Source organism: Silurus aristotelis, assembly GCF_946808225.1.
Source record: "Silurus aristotelis genome assembly, chromosome: 18".
In the NCBI taxonomy this organism is placed as follows: Eukaryota; Metazoa; Chordata; class Actinopteri; order Siluriformes; family Siluridae; genus Silurus; species Silurus aristotelis.
Window position 1 is genome coordinate 21,594,443 of NC_139591.1, and position 13,423 is coordinate 21,607,865.

General features: G+C 38.7%; 1 protein-coding gene across 3 annotated transcripts in view; it reads left to right on the plus strand.

Moving 5' to 3' along the window:
- Nucleotides 1-12,402, plus strand: part of phf24 (PHD finger protein 24) — a 38,385-nt gene extending 25,983 nt beyond the window's left edge. The window contains exons 4-9 of one of the 3 annotated variants that reach the window (XM_083568800.1): nucleotides 3,710-3,788; nucleotides 4,076-4,278; nucleotides 5,586-5,752; nucleotides 9,116-9,151; nucleotides 10,905-10,997; nucleotides 11,313-12,402. In XM_083568800.1, the coding sequence (XP_083424926.1) occupies nucleotides 3,710-3,788; nucleotides 4,076-4,278; nucleotides 5,586-5,752; nucleotides 9,116-9,151; nucleotides 10,905-10,997; nucleotides 11,313-11,409 (675 nt within the window). In that variant the 3' untranslated portion in view covers nucleotides 11,410-12,402. Of the gene's footprint in view, nucleotides 1-3,709; nucleotides 3,789-4,075; nucleotides 4,279-5,585; nucleotides 6,400-6,478; nucleotides 6,667-6,831; nucleotides 8,093-9,115; nucleotides 9,152-10,904; nucleotides 10,998-11,312 lie in introns of those variants that run through there. The other 2 variants (XR_014537869.1, XM_083568801.1) reach the window with 2 other exon arrangements.
- The last annotated feature ends 1,021 nt before the right edge of the window (nucleotides 12,403-13,423 follow it).

Sequence of the window (13,423 nt, forward strand, 5' to 3'; positions counted from 1 at the left end):
CACCTTACAAACTAAACAAACCTGCACCAACATGGATGTGTAAAATTTAACACCGCACAATGGAAGGAGTTATAGAGTGACATCACGTGACCAACCCTATACTGCAACTGCAGTTTGCTATAACATAACAAAATTAAAAGCTCTCTGCGTACCATATTGATGCCGCATGATGTCATCAGTTGTGGATAAAGTACACAAACCATGTACTTAAGATAAAGTAGAGATACACTCAGTAAAATACGACTCCAGTAAAAGTAAAAAATGCTCCCTTTAAACTTTCACTTAAAATGTTTTTGCCTTCAAATGTACTTAAATATCCAAAGTACTATGATTTATTATGGCTATAATTTTCCTATTATCATTTTTGTCACAAGACTCTTAATCAACTCAGTTTATGTAAAAAGATGCGAATGTTACTTTTAACACACTGATCTATTAATAAAATTATATTAATGAGTCAAACACTGATTGATATCTATTTGTTATTATGAGCCCAAAACCTTCTTTTCAAATACTCCAAAAAAATCGTGTTCAAATACTCCAAAAAAAAATAAGGCTGTGAGTGTTATAATAATTTTTTTTACAACAAACAGCTATTTAACTGTTAAGATTAATCAGAAACAGCTTATCTGAACTGATGGGTTAGCAGACATGATTGAAATGATTTATTGATTGTAGAAGAAAATTCAAGAGATGAGAAGACGGTTGATGTTTCGAAGATGGAAGTATGCAGACAGAGTAATATTGTTCACATGCGTTTTGAAAGACAATGTACTATCAAGGACGACATCCAGACTCTTTACCCGAGGACATCATAGAGTTATCAATAGAAAGTGAGAAAATATAGAATTTTGGCAAATTTGAATTGGTGCCAACCAGAAGAACTTCTGTTTTGTCAATATTTAGCTTGAGAAAATTGTGCGAGAAACAAGATTTAATCCAATCTAAACATTTCAAAAGAGAGGAGGAAAGAAGGTTACAATTTGGCTTAGAGGACAAACAGAGCTAGGTATCATCTGTGTAACAATAAAAATTAATGCCATATTTTTTTTAAATGTGACCAAGCGTTAGTAGGTAAATGATAAATAAAAGAGGGCCCCAAACAGAGCCTTGAGGAACGGTATATGAGGTGTATGATCAAAGGATGAAGGAACCACAATGGAAGTGAGAAAACAGTGTATAATATCAGTTACAATACCAGATAAAGAAGATAAGAAGTGGCAAGTGTTGTGGCAAGTCGAGTCTGCAGTTTTGTTCCATCATTTATTCCTCTCAAAATGTTCTACTTGCTGTTGAACTGATGTTGAACTGTATGTTGGTGATAAGTAGATATCACCAAGCCCCAATGAATACAAGTTCAAAACAGAGCCTGCCCTCGACTAGGATTGGTGACTTGCTGCGTGTTTGACCAATGAAGATTTTATCTTCATAAATAAAAAAAGAACGACTGATTTTGCAAAATGTAGTTGATTAATAAGTGGGATATTTGACTTTCAAATATAGTGAAATTAAAGTTAAAGTGTCCCCAAATGGAAATACTTCAGTAAAGTACAGACACAAGAAAAAAATCTACTTAAGTACAGTAACGAAATTACATTTACTTCGTTACTATACCACTGAAAGTCATTGCTGGTTAATGTAGTGACATCACTGAAACTGACATAAAAACAATAGTGGCAAATATAGTCATGTGACACCTCAAAACGCTCGTCTGACCAACGACAACTTGTGCTTTGAGGTGAAAATGAATGTCCGGTGATGGCTTTTGCATTATCAAGCAAAAATCACATCTGTAAATACTAGGATAAATTATAACCCAGATAATATATGCCACAGTCAGTATTTAAACAACTCTATATTAGTAAAAACTGTTTGTTTAAGGATAAAAAGTTTAATCATGGCACCACGCTTGATGCTTTCTCCACAGGTTTCTTCACTATTGTTAAAAGGGAGACGATAAAGTGTGCGTCTCGTTCACCTCTGGTGTTAACAGCCTTTAAAAGTGTGCATTAGTAAGGGCGAAGTGAAAGGTCTGTCTGAATACGAGCAGCTCTTGATATCAAAGAGTCCTGGCGGCATTTGATCTCGAGAGCTTCCTCCTTCAGGGACCATGAACTCATCAGGCCTCTTTTTTCTTTTCTTTTCTTTTTTTTTAAAGTCCAATTAATCAGTGTGATTATAATCCTCTCTTCATCTCCTGTTCGTCTCACCCACTTCTTTCACAAGACTATAGAGAATAGTGAGCTCTAACAAAGGGAAAAATAGAGCATGTGCTTCAAAAAAGAAAAGTTCATCGTTATCTGTTACGCAAACCATTTAATATGGTTCTTATTTATGCCTGAGTGCTGCTCAGTTCTTGAATCTAATTGGACAGAAGGTGTTGAATTTTCAATAAAAGCAGCTCTGAATGAATATAATGCAGCTTCAAATTACAGAATTATATTCACTCATTAGGATACAACTAATGTTATCTTTACTATAGTAAAAGCTCATTTACAGGGACTTGGGGGCCGTGATGCATGATTTTTGCCACATGCCTTGATTTTTATAAAGCAGATAAAACATTTTTTTAATGGATTCAGTGATGGAAAGGGGCAACTTTAGGTTTTTCCACCATCAGGAAGTCTTTAAAGTAAAAACAGATCGAGAAAGATTTCACTTATTTACAGAGGTGGAAACCTGAGGGAACTGTAACGTTATGACCACCTGCTAAAACTGTGTTGGTTCCCCTTTTGCTCCTAAAAGAGTCCTGACACATCAAGTTTTACCTGAATTAACTTCTTCAGCAGTTTGAGCTACAGGAGCTCGTCTATTGGATCTATTGGAAGACTTCGAGCTTCGCTCTTCGCATGCATTGATGAGCCTTGGACGCCCACGACTCTGTCACCGGTTCACCATTGTTACTTCCTTGGAGCACTTTTGATAAATACTGACCACTGCATTCCGGGAACATCCCACAAGAGCTGCAGTTTTGGGGATGCTCTGATCCAGTCGTCTAGACATCGCAATTTGTCAAACTCGTTCCATTTCTTACACTCGTGCAATTTTCCCGCTTCTAACACGTCAACTTTGAGGACAAAATGTTCACTTGTAACAGGTGCCATGATAAAGAGATAATCGGTTTTATTCTCTTCACCACTCAATGTTACGCCTGAATGATGTACCTGAATGCTACAACATAAGCAGTAACAGGAACGAAATAGTTTTGTTGATGTTTCACAAATTTAAACGCAACTACTGTAGAAATGTATTAAAAGGTGTCCACAAAATGTATATGTCAGTGTAGTGTAAATGAAATAATGACTTTGATTCGGACAGTGTGTGCAATGTCTGTTTTTCTTAGCATCGTTTTAGCCACCAAGTTCTCTACTCCAAGACCAGACTGCGGTGTCCTCAGCAGACGAGAGTGTTGTCTCTTCACTGCCCACTTTAACCTCTCAAATGCTAATTAATTAGCTCTAAAGGGTTTTAAGAGGACTCTGTAGAAGATAAGCCCCCTTCAGCGTTGTAGATTTTTTGTGGATGTTGTGGATTTGAGTAAATCGCCAGGCTTATTAACTCATCCAAAACATGGTTCCTCAATATTCTTTCATCAACCTGAAGCTTTGACATTATCAATACATTTCTGCTTTAGGAAGATGATTTAGTAGCATCTTAGACATGAATTCCAATCTGAATCATTATATGCAGATGTTTGTTTTCTTCCCAGGACAATGTGAACTTGCTGCTGACTGAAGAAGAGATGTACAGCCTGATGGAGACATTTAAGCAGTGCAAGATCATCCCAGGTATATCTTTACACTAATACATACATACATACATTATACACATAGACACATACTATATATATATATATATATATATATATATATATATACACACACACACACACGTGCGTCATGACCCCTTTGTACTCAGTTGTGCAGCGCTGTAGGAAAGCGTAAGCGTGCACCCCAGATGGTGGTATCTTATTAAAAACATCAGTTCGTTCATCACAGCATGTGCTAATTAGCTCTGTGTCTCCACGCCAGGATTGATGACGGCTGCACTTCAGTACTCTGCTGCTTTGTTGCAGAATCCTGTCTCGTCTCAGATGAGCTTCTTCAGTACAGGCACTTTGTGTCTAAGCAGCTGTTTGATAAGGATCTAACGGACGATCAGGAGGAGGAGGTGCTGGCTCAGTTCGCTGCTCTTGACCCAGAAAAGAAGGGACAGATAGAATGGTCAGATTTTCTGTATCACGAGTCGCTGTCAATGCTGCAGAAATTTCGGACAGAGGTATGAGATGAGTGGAAGATATGGTTTGTGTGTGTGGATTTGTTTATTAAAGCTCTGCTTTTCACCAAGCATTAGTAGAGATGATTATGTTTTAGATGAAGAAAAGCTGTGATATCAGTACATGGGGCATATAAGCCATACCTCCTTTACAAAGGCCACACCCCCTTGACTGAGACTTACTGAGAGGCCACATCATCTTTACAAAGGCCACACCTCCTTCACAAAGGGCACACCTCCTTGACTCAGACTAACAGAGAGGCCACACCTCCTTCACAAAGGGCACACCTCCTTGACTCAGACTAACAGAGAGGCCACACTTCCTTTACAGAGGCCACACCTCCTTCACAAAGGCCACACCTCCTTGACTGAGACTAACAGAGAGGCCACACCTCCTTTACAAAGGCCACACCCCCTGACTGAGACTAACAGAGAGGCCACACCTCCTTTAATGAAACTAACAATCACAACTGCCACACTGAGACTAATCCAGAGCTCCTTAAAACAGACACTGCTCCCATCACCGCTCCAATTACCCTTGTTAATAAGGCTTTCTTCCTAATCCTAATAAAAGTTTTGCATTTTATTCTCTAAAACCAGCTTAATTTATTGTAAACTGTTTTACATATTAAATAAACATTTCAAAATATAAAATCCTCCTGTCTACATTCATAGTAGCTGAAACTGTTTTCATTAATTCAATGACGATTAAATGCTAAGCACATATTTTATTCTCGCTACGGCTGTTAATATCCATCTGCTGCTCTCAGTGGCAGCCTGCACATTTTAGAAACAGGCTTTCAGTACATACCAGGAAAATTAGTTTACTCTGAAAAAAAAAATAGTGTGGAAATTATACATTCAAATCAATGTTAAAAAAGAAGATGCAATACATATATTATTCTAATTAACAAGAAACTGGTTACAAAAATAAACTACAAGAACGTTACTAAGAAACAAAAAATAAGATGTTTGAGTAGATTTAGAGTTAGAGTAGATGTTTTATCCCATTATATGGGATACACTGTAAATAACGCTTACAGAACTCGGACGTACCCTTCGGCTCATCGTCTTGTTGGATGGTAAAGTTGTTTCCAGTGAGCTGCAGCCCAGACGGAATTTGCATCGTGTTGAATTATAGAAGGGTTGCCATGTTGGTACAGGAATCATAAAAATAAAAGCAACATGAATGTGACCAAGTGTTTTAATCCTTACATAATGCATACTATTAATGTCATGATCTAAGATTCACTATGTTTGAAATTAAAATGATTTAGGAAGCTAATTTGAATATTTGATTTGATTCCCAGAACTCCCTTGTGCGTTTGCTCACGGCTAAAGAGCGTGATCGAGCACGTGCAGTCTTCCAGAGTCTTGACCAGGATAAAGACGGTGTCATCACGGGTGGAGAGAGTCGGCGAGCTCAAGCCTCATGGTTCCAAAAGCACAGCAAAGAGCCCCAGTCATGCAACGTCAGGTGGGTCAAGACGCCGCTTAATGCACTGTTTGTGATCAGCACTTAAACAATTAGCAATAAGTATGCAGTTTCGCATTTATTTCAAGTCCTTTGTGGTCCATCAGAGCCCTTAAGAGAGAAGGGGAGCCATTTTTAATGAAATTATATTGTCTGAATGTGAATTCTGACTTACTCAGGAATATTTTATTTGAGATCGACTTACACTTACACATAAACATTCTCACAAGAACTGCTTTTATAATATCCAGATGTGAATCAAGATTTCTAATGAACCCCTCAGAAATGACAGTGACACATAGAAAAACATTTATTTCTACATTTATGGTGATTTTCCTTATCCAGAGCAACTTACTAATTACTAAGTTCTAATGCTGGTTCTTGAGGACACACACACAAAAAACAGTCTAAAACCAATCTGGACGTTGTAGATGTTGTTTGATGACTGCTAGAAACTCTGTTTGGACATTAAGTGGAAGATTCTTCTACAACTTCTGTGCCACAATAATGAAGAGTCAGGAAGCATGTTTTCCTTATACCCTTAAAGGTGAAGGGTGCAGTGGAGCAGTCGTATAGGATGGAAGCGATGTAGTAGTAGAGGATTGACAGATCATTGAACAGTGGTAGAGGATGCAGGGATCAGTGGTGTAGTGTTAGGATGGAGGGATCCATGGCAGAGGATGGAGGAATCAGTTATACAGTGGTAGAGGATGGAGGGATCCATGGCAGAGGATGGAGAGATCAGTTAAACAGTGGTAGAGGTTGGAGGGATCATTTAAACAGTGGTAGGGGATGGAGGGATCAGTGTAGCAGTGGTAGTGGACAGAGGGATCCATGGTATAGGATATAAGGATTACTGGTGCAGTGGTAGAGGGTGGAGGGATCAGTGGAAGAGTATGGGGGGGATCAGTGGAACAGTGGTAGGGGATGGAGGGATCAGTGCAGCAGTGGTAGTGGACAGAGGGATCCATGGTATAGGATATAAGAATCACTGGTGCAATGGTAGAGGATGGAGGAATCAGTGGAACAGTGGTAGTGGACAGAGGGATCCATGGTGTAGGATATAAGAATCACTGGTGCAGTGGTAGAGGCTGGAGGGATCAGTGGAAGAGGATGGAGGGATCAGTGGAACAGTGGTAAAGGATGGAGAGATCAGTGGAACAGTGGTAATTGATGGTGGAATCAATGGAGCAGTTTTAGTGGAAAGAGGGATCCATGGTAGAGGATAGAACAATCACTGGTGTAGTGGTAGAGGATGGAGGGATCAGTGGAGCAGTGATAGTGGACAGAGGGATTAGTTGAGCAGAGGAGGGTGGGAGCGTAATGCAGCACAGGGGTTCTAGGAAGGTAGACAGGTCCTGATCCGTTTTCGGCCTTGTTGAGGAGCATCATGAAGCCAGTGGACGAAATGAATGGCAGCGTTGGAAAGTTGTGTAAATGCATTCTGGATCAGTGCCAGAGGTCAAATGTCTTATAGATGCAGACCTGCAAGAAACGAGGTGCAGTAGGTCCAGTCTTGAGAAGACAAGGGACTGAACAAGCACCTGAGTGGCCAGTGTGGACAAAACCAGACAAGTTGCCCTTGTGAAAATTTTTTTTATCAACATTAGCTAGTTGGATTAGCAATGTAAGAAAAAATGACAGTTGATTGCTATGGTTACCATGGCACCACTTACAGTGAATACAGGTGAGATCTGAGAGCTGTCCATAGAGATGATATGATCCTGACTGGTATGAACAATAGATCAATTTTGCTGGGTTAAGCTCCAACTGATGAGCTGCAATACATGAGAAAAAAGACATCTGACCAGACATGCCAAGATCCTGAGTGTCTTACCAAGAGTTTGAGTATAAAAATGATCCTCTTCTGGGTAAGAAATATAAATCAATCAGTCTTTAGCTCTTAGGGAATAAATGAGATGCTAGTTGGTATTTGATACATTTGAGGGCAATATACTGCATCTTTTCTTTCTTATAACTGACTGATTGCTGACAAGTTCCTCCTGAAGATTATAGATAGCGTGAATTTTCGACAAGTTTAAGTAAAAGCAACAATAGAGACAAAGGATTGAGAGATAAAGCCTGGCATTAATAAAGCATTTCTCAAATTTTTTTTCTATTTCAAGTAGCCTGCTGTAAAAAAAAAGCTAATAAACTCACTCATGAATAATAATGAGTGCCAGTGTGATGAAGAGTTCTGCCTAGAAGCCAACCCACTTCAAGTTGCAAGCATTGGCAGAGAAGATTGCTTGACTCGTATAATTAATGTTTATGTCCGTTTTAATAGTACAAGTCTATTGTAAAAAAGAGCTTTAATACACCTACGACCAAGCTGAAACCTTCTGGCCGAGGTAATCAGGCTGTTAAACCTTCAACAACAGCAATAAATCCTCACTAATCTGATACTTTATTTTATAGATTATAAATTTACCAACTTTCAGTCTCATCACAATAAGATTCAGATCAATGTAGTTTGATTGACTACTTTCAATTGGTGTAAAAATGCTTGCAACTATGGGGTCAAGGGCCTTGCTTAGGGGCCCTGGAGTGGCAGCTTAGTATACCTAGGATTTAAGCTCATGACCTTTTTCCACTACCCTCCCCTTATAAATTATACACCGATCAGGCATTACATTATGACCATGTGCCTAATATTGTGTTGGTCCCCATTTTGCTGCAAAACAGTTCTGATCCTTCGAGCATCAACAGCATGACTGTCTCAGCAGTTTGAGCTACAGGAGCTCGTCTGTTAGATCGGACCACACGGACCAGTCTTCGTTTCTCACGTGCATCAATGAGCCTCGGCCGCCCATAACCCTGTCGCCGGTTCACCACTGTTCCTTCCTTAAAGCATTTTTTATAGATACTAACCACTACAGACCAGAAACATCCTATAAGAGTGGTAGTTTTGAAGATGCTCTGACCCAGACGTCTAGACGTCTCAATTTGTCAAACTGCTCAAATCCTTACGCCCAAATCCTTAATCAAATTGCCCCTTTTTCCTGCTTCCAACATCAACTTTGAGGACAAAATGTTCACTTGCTTCCGGATAAATCCCACCCATTAACAAGTGCCATGATGAAGAGATAATCAGTGTTTTCACTTCCCCAGTCATGTTATAATGTCATAATGTTATGCCTGACCGGTTCCCATGATAGTGTATGATTATAATATGCCTCATCAAAATATGAAAGCTCATAATATTCACACTTCGCTAGAAGTTCATTCTGTTCACTGCTTGCATGGCTTCTACCTGGCTGTTATGGATTCTGCCTGTGTGTCTTTGTCTTCCATGTTGTCTCACTGCTGTCATTCATCTTCCATTTTCCCATTGTGCTTGTATTACATGTGTGTGTGATCACTCAGGCTCAGGGGAATGTGCTCTCCAATAACAAACATGGGGTAAGTCAGAGTCTAAACAAAAAAAACCCTTTCCTTACCACACTTATGTTTTTTTTTCCAAAAGTGGAATATTAAGATCTAAAAGATTTTAAATATAATATAAGCTGTTATAAGAATTTCTATTTTTCTGGGAAGATGTTTAGATTTTGGATTCGTGGAGAATCAGATACCGATGTAGGCGAGATGAGGAAGCCTGGGGTGCAGTCAGTTTTTTGAGTTAATCCCAGTAGGGTTGAGGTCAGCTTCATAACAGGAGATCTTCAACTCCAACCCATGTAGAGAAAATCTTGATTGCGCTGGCTTTGTGCACAGGGGCATTGCCATGCTGGAACAGGTTTGGGTGCAATACAGTTGGACGCCTCCAGGTGTCCATATATTGTAGCTACATGGTAAAATTTTGTGCCTGCTTGTTTCTAGAAAATACGGTAATACCTCGGTACTCGTCGTTAATTAATTTCAAAACTCAAGTGCTAGAACTTTCAAGTAGGTGTTAGCATTTTAACCACATCAGGACAGATGATTTAATCTTGAAAGCACAAGAGAACTCTATGGCGCTGTTCACCAGCTAACACAAGACTCTTCATGCGTTTGTTTAACCACGAAACTGAATCGCTCACGAGAGTCGGATTCGAGTTCCTAGCGTGCGACAAGTGTGGAAACATTTTTCAGTTGTCAGAACGCGAGCAGTTCCACAGCCGACGAGTACCGAGGTATTAGTGTAGCCACGTTAGCTTTGTAGCTCCAGTGCAAAGCTAGTCAAGCAAACCATGCACAACGTTGCACCATTTTCACCACTGGAGAAATGTTTCGAACATAATACAGTAACAGCGAATAAAAACCTTTTTCTAATGCAAAATGTCTAATCCAGCTCACACATAGGTGCTTAAAAACAAGCTAATTTGGTCTGTAATGTAAAAAGCAAAACAACAACAACAAAAAAAGCAAAAGAGCAGCACTTGCAAAGACCAGGATTGGTTCAGGTTCATGTGAATTTTATCCGATTCATATGGAGTTGTAGTGAATCTGATATTAGTTAATCTGTTATTCCTGCTATTTCTATTACAAAACAAGCAGGTGAGTGTGTGTATCATCTGACGCTAATCATCATCATCATCATCATCATCATTACAGGAACTGGTCCTTATAACGTTTATTAGTTATCCAATAGAGTCGTGCTATAATTATTGGGTAAATAAGAGGTTAGTTCTCCTTTGGGAAGCGCTTATAAACCGCTGCAGGTTAAACGCTCGTTCTGCTTTTTTTTTTTTACACGCCGTGATGAATAATGCCTTTCAATCAGAGCTCATTAAAATCGTCTTGAGAATAAATACAAAAGCTTGGAGTCCCGAGTGCAATTTTTGTGCTTCGTGCAGTCCACTGCTTTCTATTTATTTATTTATTTCCTTTTTTTTTTTTTTTTTACTGTAATGCATTTATTTATTTACCCTTCAGGGGAAGAGGTCGATGCAAATCAGCATACAGTTCTTCTAATCGAGGTATTTTATTCTGTAAAAAAAAAAAAAGGAGAGAAAGCACAGAAGTTAAAGGACAGAAGGAAAGACAAAAATGAAAATATAAACCCTGATAAATAATTTCCCTTGACATTATATTGTTTGTCTCTTTCCTTAGGCAATTATTCCAGTATGTTGATGATTTTTTTTTTTTTTCTTATGTCCACATGAACGCATGAACTAGTGTGTGTACACGCAAGACACAAATTGTAATTGATGATGTAACTCATTCTCTCTTACAGCATCAGTCACGTAGGCCCGATATCAGAGAGCAGTCCTGCCAGTTCAAGCAGTGACAAGAGCAGAGACAAGGCCATGGAGAAAAACGACAACAGGTGTGTGTGTGTGTGTGTGTGTGTGTGTGTGTGTGTGTGTGTGTGTGTGTGTCATAGTTGTGTTCCTTCTTGGTCCAGCGCATGTTCTGCTAAACGCTAAATAAACATCTGCTGTGGAGAGTGATAGTGGAACGTGAACAGTTGATGAGTCAGCAATTGGGGTGCAATGTCATATGCCTCGAACAAAATGAGCAAAAAAAGGGGATGCTCATAAACATATATGATTCTTATATATTTATTTGTCCACAAATATTTGTCCATATTATGTACATACAAAGCCTCTTGGTTTTTCTTATTCTTTACATGTCTTTCCAGGCCGGTCACATGGGACGTGTTCTTGCGTGAGAGCGCCATCTACATCCTGGCTGCTCGACCCAACAGCAGTGCCATGCATATCCGCCTGCCCCTGTAATCCCACTCCAAACCCAGGCTGGGGTTTGCTGGAGAGCAGCACAGCGCCCCCTAGACGTTTGTCCTGGCACTGAGGAAGGACGCGACGCTCGGAGGCTGGACGAACCATCGACGCACCCCGTTTCAAACAGAACACGATTACTTCTATAGCAGCACACTGAAAAAAAAAAATCAAGAATCTAATTTATGATGTATCTCTGGCAACACACGGTAACCTGACAGATCGCAGCTCAGCGCTCGGTCGGGTGAGAAGATTGACAGCTATTTCTGTATGTAAGCTATAAGGAGCACTGCCATTTACTGCGTATACAATAGCAAAAACGCACCACAGTATTAAACCATCTGCCTTTAAATATACAGTTTTAGTCACTTGTGATCATAATCCATGCAGGATTTACAGTGTTTGACCAGTTTTAAAGCCATTTAAAAAATATATAAAAATAAAAAAATACTTAGTGGCACAAGCACTAACAGGAAAGAAAGCTATCTGCATATTATATAAAAAATATATATATATATATTATATATATAATATATAAATGTGAATATTAATATGTATTATATGTGTGTATTTATTCCCGAACCTCACAGTTTTAAATATGTCCTGGTTTTAGATGCACAATGTTTGTTATGACTTTTGTTATAATGATAGGGGTTGAATCTATCGCCTAAATCTGCACACTAATGATCTAAAATCCCTGGCTAAAATTCTCCTGAACATTCCCAAAGGTGTGAATCTTTCTTTTTTTTTATCCAGTTTAATCCCAACGATCAATATGATGAAACCCTGTCTAGACCCTACTTCAAAGCAAAACAAGCCTCGCTATAACAATCCCCTCTTCTAAACAGTACGTGGCTTTTACAGTTGTTATTCTTGAGGGTCCGGCTCAGTGTTCTTGCTTCAGTGGTGATCACTTGTTGAGTCGATCGAAAGTGCAACGATCCAAGTTTTGCAGCAGCTACTGGAAATAAAAGCATGGCATTAACTCCACAAGTGTGGGCTGTCTGTGTCGTCTTTTTACTGAACTGAACTAGATTTAGATTTAGATTTTCCACATGATTTCAAGTAGTTTCATCAAAAACTATGGCTCATATGGCTCACAATTACCAGGTTAGCAATTATGACTAAACTTGATCACTTTACATTAAGTATGTCTTTACGCAGAGGTTTTAACCCAGAAACATGAAGCCTGGAATTTCTTTAAATACAAAACTTTTCCAAAAATCTGTTTGGAATTTTGGCAGTTGAATTTTTATTTCAACCAGCAAGTGAAAACTACTAGTTTCTATATTTCATAGCTCTGATTTTTCAAAAAGCCTGACCAGGAACTTTACTCATAAAAAAAAAAAAATAATGGCCAGAAACCCAACAAGGAACTTTATTAAAAAAAGTTCAACCTAAAAAACATGAACAGGAACTTCACTCATAGTATATGGACCAGAAACACAACCAGGACCTTTTACTCAAACAAATAATGTCCAGAAACCCAACCAGGAACCTTATTCATAGAAATAATGGACAGACACCTGACCAGGAACTGTATTTAAAGAAATATGGTCCAGTATATTTTGCCCACAAGCTTAAAACTAGTAGTTCACTAGACACAGAATAACTTTAGCCCATTGGCTTTTGCTTAGAAAAATCATTTCAGTTAAATGAGAAAAAAAAATGTTTATTAAAAAATTATTTTATATTTGAGGTGATTCATTTCAACCTCGTTCTTTCTCAGCAAGTGGGGATTAATAGTTGAGATTTTTTAAATCAGCCCAAAATTCTGAAGGTATTTTAGCCCAGGATGCTAAGGCTGATTACTTCAACAGAAAATGTCAACAAGGAACCTTAACAAGAACCTAAACTGGAACTTTCCTTACTTCAAACACACAATTATATATATATATATATATATATATATATATATATATTTATACATACATGCATACATACACACACCTCATGAAGATTGTGGACCTTTAAAGAAGTAGATGCCGACCCAGCAAACATCCCAAACCATCTA